Below are 22,701 nucleotides of genomic sequence, written 5' to 3'. Positions count from 1 at the left end.
GGAATATGGAATAAATATGGAAAAAAAAAACGTCTGAACCGTCTGATCGCACAACAAAAAATGTAAGTTATGTTCTTCAGTATTTTAGTCTTGTTTTCCAGTGCAAATGTCAAAAGATTTTTAAATCAAGATGCATTTACTGGAGATACATGGCATGTATATGAACTTAAGTCTTTTTATCTGTGAAATTTATCAAAATTAAAGGTAGGGTAGGCAATTTTTTTCAAAAGTATTTTTTGTTATTATGGTTGACAGTCATATAGCGCCGCAAAAGCTTATGGTGTGTTCACACGATTTCGTAATTGTAATTTATAGACAGCAACCCATGACGAGGAAGTTTTGAGTTCTGAAACTTGAGTACAGTACAGTGAGTACAGTTTAGTACGTGACAACTTTTATGCCAAAAGATCAAGGAAAATTTGGTTTTTCAATTCACGACCCTTTTAAGAGTTAAATATACTGCAATTCAGAGATATAGTCAAAATTGTAAACTATAAAGTCACAAAAAGGGATGGGGACAAAAACACAATCATGAGAGAAATAAATGTGCAATTGAGAGAAAGAAAATCACAATTACAAGAAAAATTCACAATTGCAAACTGTGAGAAATACAAGTCACAATTACCTTTTTACTTCTTTAATCTGAGTCAGAAACAGGCTTCCACAAATTAGAGCACATTGTGAACACTTAAATATTTAGCAGGGATATGTGCTGTAATAACACACAACAAAATGCATGACTCGTTAAGAGAGCGCTCATGGCTGCCCAGGGATTTGTTTGCAGACTTGATGAAGCCCATGAATAATTCCACTCTGCGGTGCCGATGGGCTCAGCTGGGGCGGAAAAGCCTGATCCATTCACACCTCCACAAAAAGACAACACTGCACCATGGATGACCACAGAACAAAGAGACAATGGAATACTGGTCGAGTATCTTTTGCACATTAATCATATTAGAAACAAAAGGATGAATTGAATTTGAAAAGGCTTTGAAAGAAGCCAGGAGGGGTCTTGAGTGGCATAGTGCCACTGCGCACATCCATTTAGCAAGGAATAAAGAGAACTCAGGTCGGCTGGTGTAAATTCAGTTGCGCTGGTGTCCCTCAGCGTGACAGATCAATTGCACAGCAAAAGAGAGGTGAGCAGAGGTGCCGCCGACAGCTGTGTTACCCTAATTATCATCAGAAGAATGAGGACGCAGCACCTGTGTTTTGTTTGCATGACGAAAGAAGAGACACAATCATCCACTTTCACAAGGCCCTCACTTCTGGAAATGTCACCTCCTCCCCCTTCGTGACAGTACCAGAGGGACTTTTTAGCCTTTTTCCAACGACTCGCTGCTGGTGCCAATCTGGAACCTTTCCGTGCGTTTCCACAATCGGTTGGGACCGTTATAATGTCCACACCGATGAAAGAAGAGCAACTCAAAAGTAGACTGCACAAAGGTATACATAATCAACACAGTTACACAATTAAAATGTCCAATGCAATATGCGGATGTTTTGATGATTTTTTGCCAGTTAGTTCTTTACAGTACATATACATTACAAATTTTTTTAGACCTGAAAGGTACATATTAGGGTACATATTACTACCCGAATGTACTATTATTCACTTTCTAGGGGTGGATAAGTTACAAAGTTTACCCTTTAAAGGTACTACCCCAATGACATGCTGCATTTTTCCTAACTAGTGTGACTAATGCTGCATTCATGTGCTTTTGGAAATTTCATACTTCCTAAGTGCTTGGTTATAGGAAAGAATAAGATCATGGAGGACACCAGGTTTATTCTTGCCTTTTTCTTGGGGAAATATTATTAAAGCCTAAATGTATTGAAGATATTTCATTTTGAATAAAATGTAGCGTCCCACTTGTTGACAAACATATAAACATTCACCGCGGCATCTAGATAGTCAGCTTGCTGACTATTCTGGAATTTAGATCAAATGCATTGTATTTTCACTCTGTATAAAACATTTCTTCAAATGGTTATTCATATTTGTTAATATTCAGTACTTTAACGACAAGACAAGGCGATGTAGCTGTTGTGGAAAAAACTAATGAAGAATACCAAACACAGCAGCAATCGTTCTCCCCTTCACCATGTTTAAAGTTTATGGCCCGCCTAACTCAGAAACTCAGTGACTTAAGAGGGCATTTTAAATTACGACTAGGAAACTCGTATTTAAGATATTTTCAATAGCACTAAAAGCAGCATAACATAACATTTCGGAGACATTTTCAGTTACTTTTAACTATCTTGTTCCAAGGTCATTTTTAGGAGATGTAAGAGGTCAGTTTCTTTCAAGTTCACGCAAGCTGCGTTCTGATTCACAGAGTCCCTGTGCAGTGCACACTGCTCCCAACACACTGAGTAAGTCTATAGAAAAAAATTGCACAGATTAGGGATTTTGAGAAGGGTGACATACATACATACAGTAATATGTGGAATATGTGTAAATACACAGGGAATGTATAAATCTCATTTAAATTAGTTGCCTCAAATTTTTTAAGTTAAGAAATTCAAAGTTTAAGTAAGCAAAACTGGCAAATTTTTATTTTGTACTTATACATTTAATTGTTCTTAACTTGAAATGTTTGAGAACACTAATTCATACATTAAACTTAAAACTTTCATGTAATCTCAATGTGAACACTTTTATTTGTATAAACTTTACTAATAAAGTTAATAATTACTATTAACAAGCTAGTTTGCTAACATACTAATTTGTTAACATGTTAACAATAGTATGTTATACAGTCGCACTTGCTGTATGAGTGCAGCAATATAAAGGTTTTAGTTGCTCTCAAATCAAGCTGCATGCACCACTTGTCACCATGATGGTAACTATCCTTAAACCAACATTAACAGAAATTCTTCTTAATTAGCATAACAAAACATTAATCACTACTAAATCTCCCACTTATCATTAATCTTGCACAAAAAACAAAAACAAAAAAAATGTAAAGTAAAAAGTGTATATTACACTTAATTTTAGCATTTACTCTCCCTTTTGAGTGCCATCGGCAGAGCATGCTGGGAAATAGACATCCCAGCCGTTTCAGTTAAACTTAAGTTTGCCTAAATTAAAAGAAATAGTTTCATAAAACTCAAAACAATGAAACAGTTCAGTTTACTTAAAATATATCAGTTCTGTGAACTTGAAAGAAAAAGAAAGCGCTAAATACTCATAAAAGTTAATTTGACTGAACTAATTAGTTTAATTTAAGTTTGTCCTACTCAAACCATTTAATTATTTTGAGTGTTAGGGTTTACAGTGTACCATATTGCATATTTAAATAATATAACTTGCCATTCTCAAAACACCTAAACTGAGTCATACATTTCTGAAGTAAACATGATTTGGTTATACTGAAAGTCCAATTAACTTAATACAGGGTTCCCACTCTAAACCAAGTGTCAAATTCCCTGACTTTTCCCTGACTTTCACTGACTAAAAAGATGAATTTCTATGACCTATAATGAACGGCAAAATGTGAACGGCTGTGAAGTGCACCCTCACCCATATTTGATAGCTCAATAGTAGTTTTACAATTTTTACATTTAGCTTTTCTGTCATCTACTTTTAACACCCAGTCTTTAAATTGTTCATTTTGTAGCCAAAGCTCTTGAAATTTACATTTTCCTGGCATGTTTGCCTTAGTCGAATGCAGTCACCTGTACCTGTTAACTAAGTGATTTCCAATTGGGCGGCAAGGGAATAAATATGGCGCTCAAAATAGGCTAAGCACAACAATACAGAAAGATGTGTGAAACAGCGCGATAAAAAAAATTATCAAATTTTGATAAATGGAAACTAAAATTTAAAGCAACAAACTCAATTCCCTGATATTCCATGACTTGGACAAAAAATATATAAAATTCCCTGACTTTCAATGTCTAGAATAGACCTTTTAAAATTCCATGACATTCCAGAAATTCCATGACCCGTGGGAACCCTGTTAATAACTATGCCATAACAATCTCATTTCATGCATTTTATGTCCGCAAACAACTGTGTAGGAACCACACTTGACATGAATTAAACTACATAAAAAAATATTAATTTACTAAATAATTTGTTACCTTTCCACCACATTAATTTTAGTCATAATTCAAGTACTCAAGTAAATTTCCCTCTCTACTTCATGTGAAGTGATCAATGTACACTTGTCACCAATGCTGTTTATGGTGCCACTTCGTTTGATATTTTGTTATCTAACACACAATTACTTTTGAGGTCACTGTTTATGAATTGATTGCTTTGAATTTTATTCATTTTAATTTGACCACTGCATCAAGAGCAGCTCACAATTCTTTAAAGAAGCCGTATCAAATTACTTTGGATGTTAAAGTTGTCATAAAGCCCATAAGACTCACAGATTTATGGTTCATAGATCCCTGAGCAAAGCCACAAGAATCAGCAGCATTTTGATGGAAAGAAGGGTATTTGACAGCAAATCTGGAGTGCTTTGTCAAACATATCGCCTGTTCTCCTGTCAGTGCTCATCTGTCCATAGAGCACAACATTAGCGCTTATAGCACTTAACGCTGAGGGATCAGCAGTGCTGTAGTTATACATCATTTAAGCCAATGAGGTCTGAAGAGATATGCCATTAAGAGTCTCGCTGCCTTATACGGTCCAGTAATGTTTTCATTGCTTAATCACCACGACTGACCTCTCACCCCTCTTCTGTCGGTTCATCAGCCAGGAATCACAGCCAACCTGAAGCGAGGACTGATTCGGGTGTTTCACATTTACATACATTTACGTTCTCGACAGATGCTTACTTACTCAAGCTTACAATACAGTACACAAATCAAGGTAATGGCAAGTTACTGGCACAAATCACGAAACTGGCGATTCTCCAAAACACGCTGCAAAGGAAATATGGGAAACATGGGAGAAGGGAGAAGAGAAGGAGAGAGAGGTAAGGGATGGACGGTGAAAAACAGCTCTAGCAGAGTGACTGCTGTAAATGAAGACTCCTGGTGGGCTGAAGCTTTGATAGCAAGCAAAATTACAGCATTCAAGATCAAACACAGCATGCTAGGTCCACTTTCAAACGCTGGCAAGCCTGGAACGAAGTCTAGCCCAAAATAGCTTGCCAAAAAAAGACACCTAGCTACAAATAAACAGAGCTTCCAGGTAGAGTCTCTTGGCTTAATCTCACACCGGTGCTCCTGTGTGGCTCCCTGTTGTGGACCGCTGCTTATACTTCATTATTCATGCTTGACCAAGTGGAGTAATCCTAATTTAATATGTAATCAATCAGTGATAACCTGAGAGATTGCAGCAAACCGAGATGACCGCTTACCATAATTTGATTATACAGTGGGGTCCAAAAATCTGAAACCACTAGTGAAAATGCTTCTATTTGCACTATTGGACAACAGCTGATGATCAGGGGCAGATTGCAACTCATACTGTGAGCGAAGAAAATCTCTCTTGTGTTGAATTCAGGGCTGTCGAAGTTAACGCAACAATAACATAAGAGTTAAAAAATAGTGACGTTAAAGCAGGCTCTATTTGAGCCTAAGAATCACCCTTGAATCAATTATTCTGTCAAAACTGTTTGAAGGTTAATTGATCTAATTTTGTGTCTCTGGAAAATAGTGATCTATAACATTGTATTATGTTGAATAGCAGAGTTTTTTGTGTCTATTATTTAACGAGGGGTTTGTGGACACAATAATGTTTTTGGATTTGGGGAGTAAAAGTTACGGTTATTATTTTAAGTAAACTTTACATTAACATTGCTTTTACCTATACAAAAAAACACTAGGGAGAAGCTTATTTATGGTTTATTTAATTTCATATGCATGTTTGAATAAACTTGCCATGAATCTAGATGTTTATGAAAATTAATTTTGCTGAAAACATAATGTAACGTTTTAAATTTGTAAAAATACAAAAAAACATTCTGTTATGTAAAGTAACATGACATTTGTTTTATGTTTGTACAAATACAAAAGCATTATGTAACAACTTTTGTTATAAATGTGCAAAAATACGAAAACTGTTAATAATTCTCTCAAGTAATATAACGTAACAACATTTCTTGTTTTAAATTTGTCCAAATACAAACCCTTGTTTATAAAACCTAGATTTCCACACATCCAGTCGCTGCTGTATTTCACATTCAACAGATGCAAAGCAAATGGGGGAAACAAATATTTCTGAAAAACTACACAAATATTACAGAATAAATAATGATGAATAAAAATCAGCATCACTATAGTGGCACAGAGTGCCCATAAGGTGCAACAATTTGACTTGAATTTCAACACGTGAATAGAAATGTTTCATATTAAGGTATTCAGCAGGCTTCACAGAGAGTTCTGCCTGTTTTGCTTTGGGGTTTAGGTCGGGCCTTTCTCCCTCACCTAGATCCCATACGCGTGTCATTCAGGTTCAAAGGCCTCAGCCTTAAGCACAGCTGTGCTGCTACTGTAGTGGCTCCTGAAGCTCTCATCTGCCACACTCTGTACTACAAACACATCATTCATATTTATGAGAAATTAGATGAAAACCCCTTTTCTGCTCACCTATTTTTCTCTAGTGACTGACTTGAATAACTACGTAATTTTATAGCAGAACCTCAAGGTCCCTGGGGAAACACATGGACTATAGTCAACAACTCGTTTGCCGAAAGATTCCTGTTCTTGACTTACAAGAAGCGAAATCACTTTTCACTGTTTACATTATCTGTTTTTACAACAACCTTCACTTGATGTCAGATAAAATAAGTTCTGTGAGAAGGGAAAGTGACAGTATGCTGTGAACAAACATTTATCAGTAATAATGAGAGAAGTCAAAAGCCACACTCCAGACCCTCACAGCAGATTTGTCTTTTCTTTCTAAGCCAGATGGGAAACTCCATCATTGCAATACATGAGTGAAAGAACATCTTGAGCAGTCGTGATAATGAAACGACTACAGGTTCATCTTGTACCTTCCTTCTATCTTCAGGCCGAACTGTCAGTCTCAGAGCAGCTGTTTGAACAGAAATACAGATAATACAAACTGAACGATATAGACCTCTCACATATTACAAACATGCAAGTTTGAAATCTAGGCAGTGCAAACACACTGGGGGAAATTAATATGTTCTGCATGTGTCTGCATACAAAACAAGTAAATGAAATTGTACTAGGGTGAATCTCATGAAACCTGTGAAGAACGTCATATTCCACCCCAAAATAAAAAAAGAAGAAATAGGTTATATTTTGCTTAAAGAAACATGAAATATATTTTAAAGCCATTAAGTTTGCATTGTGACATGTTCATGACAATTCAGTACACCCCCCATTCCCCAATAATAATAATAATAATAATAATAATAATAATAATATTTTATTTATATATCATTTTTAATTCTAATATATAAAACTGTATTACTGTATTTACTAACTGTATTAACTGTAATTGTATTAATATAAATGTATTTGTCATTTTTACCCTAATGAAGTAAAATAAAGTAATTATAGTAGGTATTATAATAACCTCCATGAAAATAGTGATATAATGCAAAATAATCTTAATGGTCCATGACATATCATTCACAGACACCCACTAACCCTGGTTTCACCTACATTTGAATCATCCCTTCAAACATCCTGAAGAAGCATAGATCTTCTTGCCAAACTCCAAACTCCTTCCTGTTCTGTTCTGTTCTCTCTCTCTCTCTCTCTCTCTCTCTCTCTCTCTCTCTCTCTCTCTCTCTCTCTCTCTCTCTCTCTCTCTCTCTCTCTCTCTCACACACACACACACACACACACACACACACACACACACACACACACACACACACACACACACACACACACACACACACACACACACAAACACACAATGACCCCTCCTCCCTTTAGACCATTAGAGATAGACATACCATTTTTTAAATACAATAACAGGAGCACAATGACCTTTCACCATACACAGAGGACAGAGAGTATCTGACCCCCCATTTCATCATCCCAAATCAGCTAAACAACCTCCGCAGCGCTAACCAAACCATGACCTGCATCACACAGAGACAAGACAAATAACAGCTCCTGAAAACAAATAAAATGTCAGCATTATAAATATTCATCGAGGTGTATTATAGCTGATGTAAAAGTTTAAACTTTCATTACACAAGCCCTCATCTATGACCTAAGCAGTCATTTATAAGATGTGACTATGAATATTTATGCTCGTTGCTCACTTTGGAAGGCGAGTTGCCACTGATTATGAATTATGAAGACATTAAGGAGTGATGCTTAGTCAGTTGAGTACGCACAGTAAACTTGTTTCAAGCTGCATTATTCATTACCTGTGTGATAGTAATATATTCCTCTGACTGCTACTTTAGAATAAAATCCAAATATAATATCACATCAGCCCCTGCACTACAGTTTAGAATCAGGGGTTTGTGACAACATTATCCATTAATATATACATTTGCAATATATATATATATATATATATATAAAAAATCGCATTCTCATCAACCGCATCCAGAATCTAATCGACAAGCTGCTCAGAAACAAACAGGCAGGCTTCAGGGGTGGGCGCAGCAGATCCACATCCTGCGAAGAGTCATCGAAGGAGCAAGAGCACAACTACTACCCTTGTACATCACGTTCGTCGATTTCAAGAAGCCATTTGGCTCGACAGACAGACCTATGATGTTCGCAATCCTGCAACTCTACAGCATCCCACAAAAGATCGTTGATGCTATCCGAGTCTTGAACAATGGTTCGGCGAGCCAGGTGTACTTGGAGGGCCAGCTCTCAGAGCCATTCGCTGTCACAACTGGAGTATTACAAGGCGACGTTCTAGCTCCGTTCCTATTCATCATAGTAATAGATTACTTCTCCAGGCTATCTGCTGGAAGCTTCGGATACCTTACACATAAAGGTCCTCCGCCCAGGAGTATTACGAGACCGCAACACGGTACAGCAATAACCAAAGAATCTAGAGCCGAACGCAAGCTTAACGATTTAGCATTTGCCAACGATATTTCACTCCTGGAAAATGATCTCACCAGGGCACAACAACAGCTCACCCAACTACAACAAAAAGCTGTCACAGTCGGACTAGAATTAAACAAGGAGAAGACTGTCCAAGTGCCAATGAATGCTGCCAGTGACAATGAACAACATCTACTAATCAACGGAAGGGACGTTGAAATCGTCAACGAATTCAAGTATCTTGGATCCTACATCACATCGACGGAGAAAGACGTCAAAAATCGTATCTCTCTTGCATGGGTGGCCTTTACCAAGTTAAAGAAGCTGCTCACCGCTCCACCACCCAAGCCAATGATACAATTCAGGACTCGGATCTTTAATGCAACTTGCCTATCTGTGTTGCTTTATGGCTGCAAGACATGGGTTCTAACTGAAAGCTCTAGAGGAAGAACTGGATGTGTTTGCGAGAAAGTGCTACCGAACCATGCTGAGAATTAGACAAGCAGACGCCCATATGACAAACGAGGAACTCTACAGACTGACCAAACAACGTCCAGTCAGCATGACCATCCGCAAGCGACAGATAGAGTTTGTGGGCCACTGTCTTCGCATGGAAGAGAACGAACCAGCCAACATCTACGCCATCTATCACTCAGAAGTCAGTGATAAGAACAAGCGAGAAGCCCCTCGCCTAACCTTCAGACACAAAATCCAGAGGTATATCGACGAGTACAACAAAAGCCAAAAAAACCCAGAATCAAATAGCTCTCCCCGCGGCGAAGAGCAGTCAGTCACTCACCCATGTCGAAAGGGAAGAGGAAACAAAAGTGATCATCAGCATCGCCAAGAATAGAGAATTGTGGAAACATATCGTCGAACTCCATACCAATGATGATGATGATTAATCTATACATTAAAGTATATACATATGACAACTGAAATTAAGATTTTCAGTTTACAGTTTCAAGTAACTGAAGATAAATATTCCACTTCATCCAGCCTTCTTTTTGTTCTCTGTGTTCAAAAGTTTCCCTTTACTGTCTGACGGAGTGAGAAACTGCTCCAAACAATTCAGTCTGCGTCAAGGCGACAATTAATCAATATAAATTCTCTGTTAATCCACGTTATTTAATTCTTCCCTTAGTAATTGACTTTGTCTGTTCGCATCCCCCTTCATGTTTGCCGACGGCAGAACAAATGCTTGTAGGAAAGTTTGACTTCAGAACAGTGGGATTGCTGAGCATGATGTGTCAATAATCATTTATCTATTTATTAATTAGAGCAGCACATTGTAGTCATAGCATAACACTCAATGTTTGGTCGTTGTGCTCATCCGCTGTGGATGGGGATCATTTTTAGAGCGTGTTGCTGAACGCTCTGGTCATTACAGTAATGATATGAATGATTACTTGATAATATGATCTGGGCTTTGGTATGTTGCACTGATGACAAAAGAGAGCCAATGCCAGCACTCACCTCTTTCTCACCGCAGATATTACTGATGATGGAGTTGGATGCCGGGCTGGCAGAGGGGCCCAGGACCGCCACTACCCCCTTGGACATGATCTGGCACACTGTCAATAGGCAAGAGAAAGACCAACTGTCATTTATTACAGACAGAGAGCAGAAGGAAAGCCAGATGCAAGATGCCAAGAGTTCTGCTGCCCCATTTTCATTCAAGGATGGAAGTCTATAATACCCAGATGAAGTACAAAGAGTCATACCCATTCGTCTCAATGCCAGTTGTCTGGCTGGCGCAGGTGATGTTTAATAGGCACTCATCTACTATTGTATAATGATATAATTGCAATTTATATGTGGCTTGCAAACAGATGTATTCCATTAGAATACATGGCTACTTCGGAACGACCTTCAATAGAGAAATATGTTTTTTGGGTCCAGATGGTGCACTTACTGCATCTACCAGCAGGGGCTAATGGGCCATGCTAATCAGCCAAAACCTGACCCTTTGGTATCCATTCAATCTGTTCTGAAATTACTAGCAAAACTCAAATAATTCCCTTTTAAGGGAGCTTCTTAAAGAGCTCACTATAATCAAAATCTAGCCTATCTGAAGCTTAGCACTCTTATTAATCTGCTCTTTTTCAGTCTCTCACACAAAATTACATTTTATTATTAACTGACCTTTGAGTGAAGTGTGTCCTGAAATTATATTTGCGATTAGGTGCAGGAGGAGGAGTGAGAGATAGATTTGTTTCTGACTCTCCAGCACACGCACAGGGCATCGGTCTGAACTCTAACAGAGTGTCATTTCACATGGGTTTATAATCTCTTTCTGTTTTAATTATGATGGTGTGGGTAGTGTATAAGCTAGATATTGGTGCTCTGACCACTTAAGCAGGGCGTGCTGGGGAAAAAGGAAAGAGGAGGGGTCTATACGGAAAACAATGTTATTACAAAGCACCAGCAGACGGAGAGATTTCTTGAACTCAATCCCATTGTAACCAATGCAAATAAAGACACATGTGGAAACCTCTGCTACTCATCCCCCCCATAATAAACTGCAAGCACATCTCCGCACTGCCCTCAATGGTGATGAGCTGCATTTTTAGGCTCACTACACACTGAGTGCCTACAAGTGAGTGCATTAGTGTCAATTCTGCAGGTCAACTGTTCTCAGTTTGGAAATCAAATGTAGCTGGACAGATGCCCTCATGAATTCATGTCAACCTTGCTGTGTAGTCAGATGCATTGTTATTCCTCTAAATAGGGGTTTCAATTGTTTGTAATAATGAATTACATATAATTAATCTCACGATTTATTGTCATTAATATGATTACTACATGGGGTAGACATACACATAATATAAAAATGTTCCAAAAGTGCATTTTGCAGTGATGCCATAGAAGAGCCTTTCAGTGAACATTTATTAATGTACGATAGGGCCACTATACCTTAGTTTCAATGATAATCAAATTCCAGCAAACAACTCCAAATAACTTACCTTTGTTAAAATTATTTATACATACAGTATACAACATATATTCAACAGTCTGAGATTTTATTTCCACAAATAACATTATCAGCCTAATTTTTGGTGAAAAGTTGAATTGAAAATGAACTTGAGCTTCATGAACTCAACAAGTTAGTGTAAAACGTGATGATCATGTTCTCCAGCATGATTTAAGAATGATCCAAAGAGCATCTTGAGCTTCAATGGAAGCAAGAACATCTGACCGTCTGTACAAAAAGTCACATGATCAGTGTCACAAAGTACAGTATCTTATTTGATTAGTGACCTGAAAGTCACTATGCAATGTTAATAAAATATGAAATATTGGTCATTTTGTTATATCATTTCTTTGTTTTTGTTGTGTTTTTCCCCCAATATATTTATTTTTAAAATTGGAACTTATTAAAATAAATCCTACGAAGGACATATGATGAAATATCAAATAACAAAGCTTGAGCTTCACTGGTAATTAAACTCCATTAAACAATGTATTTTTTTATTAACTTAGATGTTTTTTTTAAATGAACTAAAAGCCCCATCTAGATTTGATTGCATAAATGATGCATTAAGAAGAACTTTCTCCATCATTTACTGATAATCTAGAGGCACTGAGTAAAACGCCATGGATTGTTGTGTCTGACTATTGAACACAGACACCTTGGCAAAAGTCCTGGTTGTTCTGAAAAGTCTTTGGAAACAAAATGAGGCATTATGTAACTTAGTTTGTTAACACTGTCATCTTAATCTATTTACAGCCATCTGAGCAACACACATCTGTTCTATTGTCTTGGATGAACAGATCATAAGGCAAGTAGTTATTAACCCTAGTGTGTACTATGAGTCAGGGGGGTCAGGTAATTCACAGTTATGACTGACTAGAGTTGAATCTTTTGGCATGACCCTCCTGCACGGCTGGTCTGGAAAAGGACAATGAATCCATGTGGATTGAGAAAGCACCATAGATTGTGGTTGGTTTTAGTACGTCTCTGTTCACTTCAGATCACACATATTAGTATGCAGACCACACACAATGTGGGATGTGGGAAGATGCAGGCTTCAGCGATTTCAGATGTGAGTATAGTAGTGCAGGTAGCGGCGGTGTGACATTTCTCCCTTCCTGGGAGTGTCACTGATCCGTTTCTAGTTCAATCCCGCATTCTGCAAGCTATTACAATGCCAAATTAGCAGGTTTGTGCAACCTAAGAGAAAGAGAGACAGCTGTTTATATCTATCGGTGGGGGGGGTTAATGGTGTGGCCTCATACGCCCATGCAGGGAAACCAGAAGTGGTTCTTCATCCTGTCTCAACAGCTCTGATTGTTTAATTTACATCTCGTCTTCTCCTGACTTTAGTGCCGTATAGTTTCATTGAAAACAATGAACCTCATTCATGTTTAATATCCCTGTGAGTGAGCAGCTCTATTTTGTTCTCCCCAACCATATTTGATTCAGGATTCGGAAGGGAAGCATTATTAAATTTAGGGCCTCAGTGTAAGAAAAGCACACAGAGATTGACTGGCAGCTGTTAAAGTAAAAGCACTACTCGTTTGAAACCCGCTGACTGACGGTTTCAATTTTAAAGGCAGAGTGAAGTTCAAAAGTCTGAGCCGGGATTCAAAATGGAATTTAAACCAGGAAATAAACAGACAGACAGAGTTGTGATTTTGTAAAAAATTTAAAACAAAATGTTTTGTTTTATAATGAATAAAGTATGTTTGAGATTTGGCACAATTTCTAGGTCACTAATCAAATAAGATATTTTTTTACTTTGATCATGTGACTCATTGATCATCTCAAATCATGTTGGATCATATAATCATCAGGTTTGACAAAAACTTTCATGCAGCTTGCTTGCTGCGGTCATTAAAGCTAAAGGAAATTCAGGCAAAATTTTTGCCTAAATTGTTTTGCTGATAATTTAAATAAATAAATGATTATGCAAAAATGTAAAACCAAAATAAATGTTACTAATCAGAATAAATACACTAGAGCAGATAAATACACTAATCAAGTAAGTACATTTGTCAAATAAGCAAGCAATTCAGATTGATAAAGATCAAAATGAATATCAATTCTTATTGGAGTTTAACTGTGTAAATAATATATGTCTGACAAAACTGCTTCTAATGTGTTAATTTGTTTATGGAGTATTTGGTGGCCTTTGAAAGTGACCTCCCCATAACCAAGGAAACTAAAATTGCTCTAATAAATGCCTGCATAACTATTGACTCAGAAAGCATCAAAAGTATGACAGGTTAATTTAATTGCCATCACATAATGGTCCCTTTAAAAAAAAAAAAACATCATCTGTTACCAGCCAAGAACATATGGAGAGATGAAACTGATAGACACACTAATTACGCATGTATATATGCACTTACAAGACAATTGTAAAAGTTATTTTTTTTTTTTCTTTATAAGATATAAAAAAGAAAACAATACATCAGAGATGTGCTCAAGTAAATACAAAGCAAAGTTTTGCTCTTTTAGTAAGTATTCAGTGCATGTTTTTGTAGGAGGAATGCCCTCCAGTTGCGAGGACACAATTATTTCACAATTTGCCTCTACCTGTGAATCATTATAATACCTGCAACCTCTGAATAAAACCCCGCGGTTAAGGGATCATTATTCACGTTGTGAAGCTAAAGGACAGCTGTGAAAGTTAAAGCCAAAGAGCATCGAAAAATTTTTCAAACTAAAGTAAAACAAATGCATGGAATAAGAAAAGGCTGCATCACAGTTCCTAGTATATTTATATTATGCACCTGAATTCAATTGGATTCAATTGGCTTTGTCCAACATATGCTACAATGTGACACACATTCATATCACATGTTTAGCAATGCAGGAGTATGTAGGGTAGGTTTAAAGTTTTTATTCACACGCTTTTCTGAGCATGTACACCCGAAGCACACACACACTAAAAGCACAGCATGTGAGTACTGAAGTTCTCTTTCACGTCTTATTGCGCTTGCACTGCCAGATACACACAAGGTATACATAAACAGTAATTTATATATTAAGTGAATGTAAATAGTTCAGATGCGTGTCAGTATATTATCACAAATTTTTTTTCAGGCAAGATCACAATCTTTTCAGGATTTTCAGACTATTTTGCAAGTCACTGAGCAATACAGCCAAACTATTTCCCCTATTTTAAAAATTACAACTACAAGGTTATAAAATAAAAACTAAAAACAATGACAGACCATTTAGGCCAAAGTTAGGCCAATCTTATTTCACTTACTTTACTTATTTTTATTATTTTATTTTTTGTTATAAAAAATAAGAACAAAAATGCAAATGACAAAAATACAATATAAAGTACAATTAAATAAACAGTGCTTTAATTTTTCAGCTACAGTAGGTGTATTTAATAGTAGCATTCAAGAAATTGAATAGATGTAAAAATAAAACACATAGACCTCACTTGTATGAATTAAATATACACTGATTCTTATTAAAGCTACTAAAGTTATTCAGTCAATTCAGTCATTAATGACACAGACAGCAACAGGTTTATTACAGCTGTCACTTTAAGACCGAATATGTAGATTTAATGTACTGACACACATGCATATCATATTATATTTTTGCCATATCGCCCACCCCTATTTCCCACTATTCATACTTTATTCTGGGTTAGTAATTAATTCCGGGCTGCAAGGTTGTGAGATTTGACACTGTACACTCGTAAACCTGGGTTAATGTTCTTATTTGCATATTTATGAGTTTAACATCACTGATCGGACAAATACAGCATGCAACTTGTTTTACAACTGCCTGTTCATCTATAGAAATGCAAGGGTGCAAACTTTTATGTTTATGTCTCAAAAAAGCACCATTTAATATATTATTTAATTGAATATATACTGTAATATAAATATATATTACATATTAGAATATATATAAAAACAAATTAAATAAAACTATTCAATAAAATATATTAAAATATAATACATTTCTTTAGATGTAATGTATGAAAATTACACTAAATGTAAAACTACTGAGTGCACCTCTGAAATGTTATAATATATATGAAAACTCACTAGTTTCTCCTGTCTCGTATTCACTGTCTCGGAGCAGCTCAAAGATGTCCACCTCCAGTTTGCCTGTGGTGGAGCGGTTGCTGGAACGGTTGATGCTTTCTTTCGCCAGAGTGATGGCCAATCGCTCCCCACGGCTACACTCCATTGGGTCATCAAGAATGGCAGCTGGGAAATAGTTTAAGGAGACAGAGAAAGACCCAGAAAGTGAGAAAAGCAGATATTCTGACAATCAGAATTGTGAAAAAAGAGATTAAGAAATCCTCAAGAAGCAACAGAAATCATTCAACACAATGAGGAATCATGGGAATGTAGAAACAAGAGTGTCTGGGTCATCTTGTGCGCATATTAAAAGCGCATTCTTTGCTTCGCTTACAGTAGACAAGATCAATGCTGTTCTTTGAAAGGTTTGTTATGAGGCCGACACAAGTGCTCCATATAGCTGTTTTGCTTGTGTAGCATATAGAATGACTCTATCAGAATGTTGCAAAGTAAAGAGACAATATCCTATGAATTCACTATGTTTATAGTCACTAGGGCTATTATTGTAAGTACGCCCACTTTCGTGAAGACATACCATGTTCAATCTGCTTTGAATTTGACTAGTCCATGGTGTCAACAATATATGCCACAGCCAGAATCTGACGCTCAGATATTAAAATCTACAGTATGTAAAGCAAATACCATTTACATTTTTATCACCGTAATATTTGACGCGAGTAAAGCCTAATGATGTCTGACACCTGTTCAATAATAGAAGTCCTGCTTTTTATACAAAACTGCTGAAAGAAAGCTTTATGCAAGCCCCTGACATCACATCAACACAACTATAGGTGAACGTCTGTCCCTTTTGATGAATGTCAACCTATTTTGAAACTATGCTTGTGATATTTCTGTTACCTGTCAGGCTGGCATATTGAAATGGTTTATTTTGCCACCATTCTGTAAGCCAACACATAATTGGCTCTTCAGTGACTCTGATTTTGTGACATGACTGAACTGTGCAAGATTTTTTTTAATGCCAGTTGTCAAACCCTGACAAGAACAGTATGCTAGAAGAGATCATGCTAAATATTCCAGTGGAAGTAAGCACAAACCTCTTATTCTTTGACTGTACAATCATAAAGAAAACAAAAACAAATTTCATAATGCATAAATGAAACATCTGTGATTCAGAATGCTTTAATGATTTAATTCAAACAAGACCGAATCAGCCGTGAGAGTCTTCGTATTAAAAAAGGGCATTATAAATAACAATCCACTTAAGACTGCCATAAATATAAAGATGTTTGTTTAGAGATGGTAAATGGAGATCCGCGGTATGTTGTAAATGAGATTAAAAGTATTCGCTTGTGGCAGAGCAGTGATGGCAGTTAAGACACAAACTGCAATTTTAATGTGCTTTTGGGTAAAAAGCAATTAAATTACTATATACAGGGGTCCAATTTAAGCTAATGCATTCTGCGAGGAGAAAACATAGATTTTTGTCTTTCCCACAAACTCACAAGGGCTATTAAAAAAAAAAAAAAAAAGTATTTATCAATTAATGCAGTGTTACCTTGGGGCAAAGCCACATTCATTACAGACGTTTTCCCATCCGTAATACCTGTCATGGTGAATGTCCACGGGAAATGCATAACTACAGCATACATTCATTTGCATTAAAATATTCATCTTCCACAAAAATGATTGCAAGAAAAGATGGTAATTTCAGTACTGGCTGCCCATACAGAAGACTGTCCATCTCCAACACTAAGCTAAATCATCTTCCCACACCCTCTCTTCTGTGTCGCAGAAAATAGCAAAAGGCTGTTTCCCACAGCACAAGTGGAGAAAGCTCAAACTGGCCAATTCTCCCAGCATTTACCCCTAAATCTCACTACAAAGAGCGCCAAATGGAAACACTGGCCCCGCACTGAGCCCTGAGGTTCTGTTCTTGTCCCCAATCCGCGGTCACAAATGTAGATGTCAAAGCAAGAAACTGGAATTGCCAGAGCTAAATGGAATCCTAGCGCAGGGTAAAAATATCAGAGAGGGAGATCTGTTGCGGGGCAATGACATTTTAAAGGCACTGCGGTATGAGACTCGGAGCAGTGTGGAGGTCCGCTGCAGCCGAGGTTCTATTCAATCTTCCAGTCTTGGCTCAGCTGCTGACCCTTTTAGAGGAATCGATGGTGAGCAGCAGCGCGTGCCGGGGCATGAAACGCATTGTGTAATGTACATGGATACCAGGGCTGATGGTTATGGTATGACCAGCACTGTCCTTGCCTTAGCGCATCTTGATACTATCCAGAAATGCATGTGCAGCAATGTGTGTTTAAATTCAATTGTATGTGTAAATGTATATTTTTTATATTACCTTTTTGGAGGTATAAAGACAGACAGAAAATTAAACAACAAATTGGGGAATCTGACAAGTTGCAGGTCAGACTCAAACCTGTTTTTCCTATATGAGCACCACAATATAGGAAATAGCAGAAGCTTTTGGGCTTTTTGGCCTTTGACTGATAGGTAAATGAAGATAGACAGTAAACTGCAATGTAAAAGATTATGAAATTAATTAAGGCGCAGACCAGACTGAAATCTTTAAAGGGCACCTATTATGCAAAATTCACTTTTACGTGGTGTGTTTCACACCTCGATTGAGGTGTGTTGTTGTTGGATGTAAGAATGAACATATCAGTTTTCATTTACTCTCGTTGTTACTCGAGGATGGATCAGTACTGTTTGTGGTCCAGCTTACAGTCTCCAGAGGGACAGGCCTAACGTTACTGACCACGGCAGAAATGAAAGTGAGAGCACGCACTTTATCACCGAGTCGTTTTACGGATATAAGGTTTACCAGTTTATTAAGCACCCACTGAAAAGGTGTGTATATATTTGTTTACTGTTGGTTGTAATGAGTGTTTTGTGTACTTCGCTGTGTATGTTGTTGATAATGAAAGGGAGAGAGAGAGAGAGAGAGAGAGAGAGAGAGAGAGAGAGAGAGAGAGAGAGAGAGAGAGAGAGAGAGAGTTTATGGATAAGACTTTAATTCTCACTTCTTATACTGTGTTTATTCAGCTCTTACAGTGATTCTCTGGAGTAAAACTAACGCTCATCTTTTGTGTGATGTACAATAAACTTCACTGAACTCATCAGTATATGTTGGTCATCATTCGGACAGGGTCTGCTACAGCAGGCTTGTATTAATAGTGGATACAGGCAGATGACAAGTAAATTATAACCATAATTAAACTAAACTATACCTGTTCTATCTCCATACAGCATATATTATCTGGCTCTGTGGGCATTATTGTCCGACTCCGAGTCGAAATGAACACCGCAACTGAGAGTTTCTGTTCTGATATTATCAGATGAGATTGTCCTTCTGGTTCTTCTGAGCATAGATATCATATAAAGGCTAGATGTCTCGTCCGCGCTGCTGGCCAATGAAGGTCGACGTCCGCACACGGCGGCCATCTTACGACAGGGTGCTCGCTCACTCGTAACATGGTGCATGTACTTTTAAATAACCATAACTTGCTCAATTTTCTACCGATTTTCAAACGGTTTGGTTTGTTATAAACGTCAGAGATGTAGCTATGAAACTGCATACATATGAAAAATTATACAAATGGACTTCCATATGAAAGAATTATAGCCACGGTAATGACGTTTGTAAGAAACCAAACCGTTTGTAAATCCGTCAAGATTTCACCGAGATAAGAGGATTTGTGTGCATGCTGATCACTCACCTTAATTCACAGAGCCCTGTAGTAAGATGGCCGCCGGTGATGCCGGAAGTGACTCCGCCTTAAGACATCTAGCCTTTATATGATATCTATGCTTCTGAGCGTGAGCTTGTGAGGCTCCGCCCCCTGGGCCGTGCAGCAGCAGTTAATTGGCATTTAAAGGGCACACACTAAAACGGCGCGTTTTTCTGAGCCCCAAAAAATGACAATTTAAACATGCTGTAAAAAATAATCTGTTGGGTATTTTGAGCTAAAACTTCACATACAGTACATACTCTGGGGACATCAGAGACTACATCTTGTGAAAAGAGTCATAATAGGTGCCCTTTAACTCAAAACATGAGCACCTCAGCTAAATGACATATGCTTCTGGACTTTATTTGAAATTGCAACGTTAAAGATTGGAAAACTGGATATGACTGGATATGGTCAATTCCCCAGTTCCTAAAAGACAGAAACATTTGTGTGTGTTGACCTTTATTTGATAGGTAAATGAAGCAAGACAGAAAATGGAGATTGGACAATTGCATATAGCGCAGGCTGGATTCAAACCTCACATAAATACCACAGCTCTTAAATGCCATTAGCTTTATGAGTTTTCAGGCCTTTATTTCATAGGTAAATGAAGCGAGACCATTTGATTTGACGCAGGTCAGATTAATGTGTACTCTGTCTCTTACAGTTAGATACTCTTACGCTATATTTCTTCTACCTACCTATTAACCTGTGTAGCTCACAAACCACTACGTATACTGCAGGCTATAGAAACACTAAAACAAACCATTAGATGTTACAATACATGGGGGTTTATAGTATATCCCAAAGGCCCGTTCAGCTCTACATTGCCACCATAATAAAACTACTAAACTCTCAAAATCACCTTGTGCTGCTGCTCTCACGGGACCGTTGGCTAACAGTGGGCTAAACAGACCAGCCATGGAGGATGGAGGAACTCATCACTCAAATGGGTCGTCCACTGTTCAAGTGCCTATTAAATAAGCTCCATCACACACTTAATCAACCAGATTGACTGAATGCAAATAAAATGGACTATTGCATCACCTTTAAGCGCACTAACTGCCATTTAATATGCTTTTCCCTTTAAAATGCTAGATCCAAATGAGGCTTGAAGAGCATCAAAGCAGCAGTCTTGATTGTGTCATTTATACAGCTATTATACAAGACTGATTATCATTAAATAAACTGTCAACATTAATGACATTAAAGCACACTCATTAACTTTTACTAAACATAAAAATGCTAGATGTTGTACACAATGTGGATATAGGAGGTATTGCTATTATATGCTGGATTTTAAGTGTATGGTTTTGTGCAGAGGACTTCCAATCACACAACTCTGTGATGCTGTTTGCAAATTACTGTCAGAAACTATGGTTTGGGGAAACAACAACTTGTTGAACTATGTTGTTAACGATGGAACTTACAGAATTTATCAACTTACATAAGTATTGAAGTGGTACTCTAAATAAGAAACAACCAGTAGGTGGTGGTAAATGTCTAAATGATTTGTTCAAATGGCTGAATCATTCAGGAATAGCTCTCTTTATGAATGGGCTAAATCATTGGTTCACCCCATTGATTCTCAAAATGTGGATTCATTCAGATATAAAACTCAGAGATGCACAATAGTTCTGCTCTGGCTTTACATGTAATATTTTCGTTGGCAAACACAGAAAATATTGTGTCTAAATCATAACACAATTTTAACTTCCTATAATATAAAACAACATCACATTTACACTCGTGGTAGTCGGGAAAAAAAAGCACTCGTGGGATACTGTGCTTGTTACTTGTGTGATATTGCTTAACTATAGACCTATTATATGCTATAAATAAGAGACAAAAACTCATACAGGGGCATTTTTACCATGATATATTGAATCTTAGGGGAATTCTATTATGCTACATAATGCAGTCAATTGTTGCTCTGCTTGATGAACCAATCAACTGTATGAAATGACATTACAAATCAATTAAATTAACACAGACAGCCCTGGAATCCACGTATCAGATTTGAACTACTCAGATCTGCTCTTCACTTCATCCCACAGAGACTGAAAGAGGATCTAACTACAGCAAAAGTAAAGACCAGGGAGATGAAGCACTTCAGAGGCCAACATCACGGTTTTACACAGGGATCTGCACTGTCAAATGATGAATAGTGAGTCTTAAAATGCTTTCGAAGGTTGTTTGACTCTATTATTGACTGGCCTTTTACCCTTGTCACTGATTAGAATAAACTAGATATTAGTATTCCACCTCTCCGTTCCTTTACATGAAAGATCAGCAGGATATTTTTAAATCTGATTTAAATTCAGTTTAATATTAAGCTGGGACAAAAGTGATTTTAATGTTATCAATAATGTTTAATGGTCCGCATTACTCTCCATCTGGAAAGGCCTGATTGTTTGTATAAAAATAGGCTGATGAAGGCCTCGTTCACATGTTATTCTGTATGGATCTTCTCTGCACTGAGGGTTTTTAAATGGATATATCATCTATTTTTGAATGGGAATGATCTGTCACGTAAATCAACTTTTAATTACGGGTTCTAATTAAATTTTTATTTTCGCCAAAGCAAGTCTCATCTAATTTCAGCAATGACTCTAATTAGCGAAGCTCCTGGGCAAGCCATTGACGACAGAATCCATCGCTGAAGGGCGTAAGGTCCCAGTAAATCAAAACACTGATTGCTTTATGGACCTCACAGTCACTTGTCTTTTTGTGTCTGTGGAAAAAAAGTCATTTTTACACCTTTTAAGGACTTTGTGTTGTCAAATTGGCAAGCGAATAGGATAAATTACATGTGGCAAATGAGTAATTAAAATGAATTGTTTTCAAACACTACATGATTTAGAGCGACGAGTGGCCAATAAACTATGACACTCAAAAAAGAGCAAGTGTCTCCAACCTTTCATAAAACATGAGTTAAAACGGTTCCGACATTTCCATTACATTTGCATTT

The 22,701-nt window shown here is 37.2% G+C and overlaps 1 protein-coding gene across 2 annotated transcripts in view; it reads right to left on the bottom strand.

Moving 5' to 3' along the window:
- Positions 1–22,701, bottom strand: part of grik4 (glutamate receptor, ionotropic, kainate 4) — a gene marked incomplete at its 5' end in the record, with an annotated part of 195,774 nt that overhangs the window by 136,415 nt on the left and 36,658 nt on the right. For both annotated transcript variants that reach the window (XM_081371082.1, XM_081371080.1), the window contains 2 exons: positions 10,438–10,535; positions 15,985–16,149. In XM_081371082.1, the coding sequence (XP_081227208.1) occupies positions 10,438–10,535; positions 15,985–16,149 (263 nt within the window). The remainder of the gene's footprint in view (positions 1–10,437; positions 10,536–15,984; positions 16,150–22,701) is intronic.

Source organism: Scardinius erythrophthalmus, assembly GCF_964197995.2.
Source record: "Scardinius erythrophthalmus genome assembly, chromosome: 7".
Classification (NCBI taxonomy): Eukaryota; Metazoa; Chordata; class Actinopteri; order Cypriniformes; family Leuciscidae; genus Scardinius; species Scardinius erythrophthalmus.
This window is presented reverse-complemented; position numbering and strand designations above follow the sequence as displayed.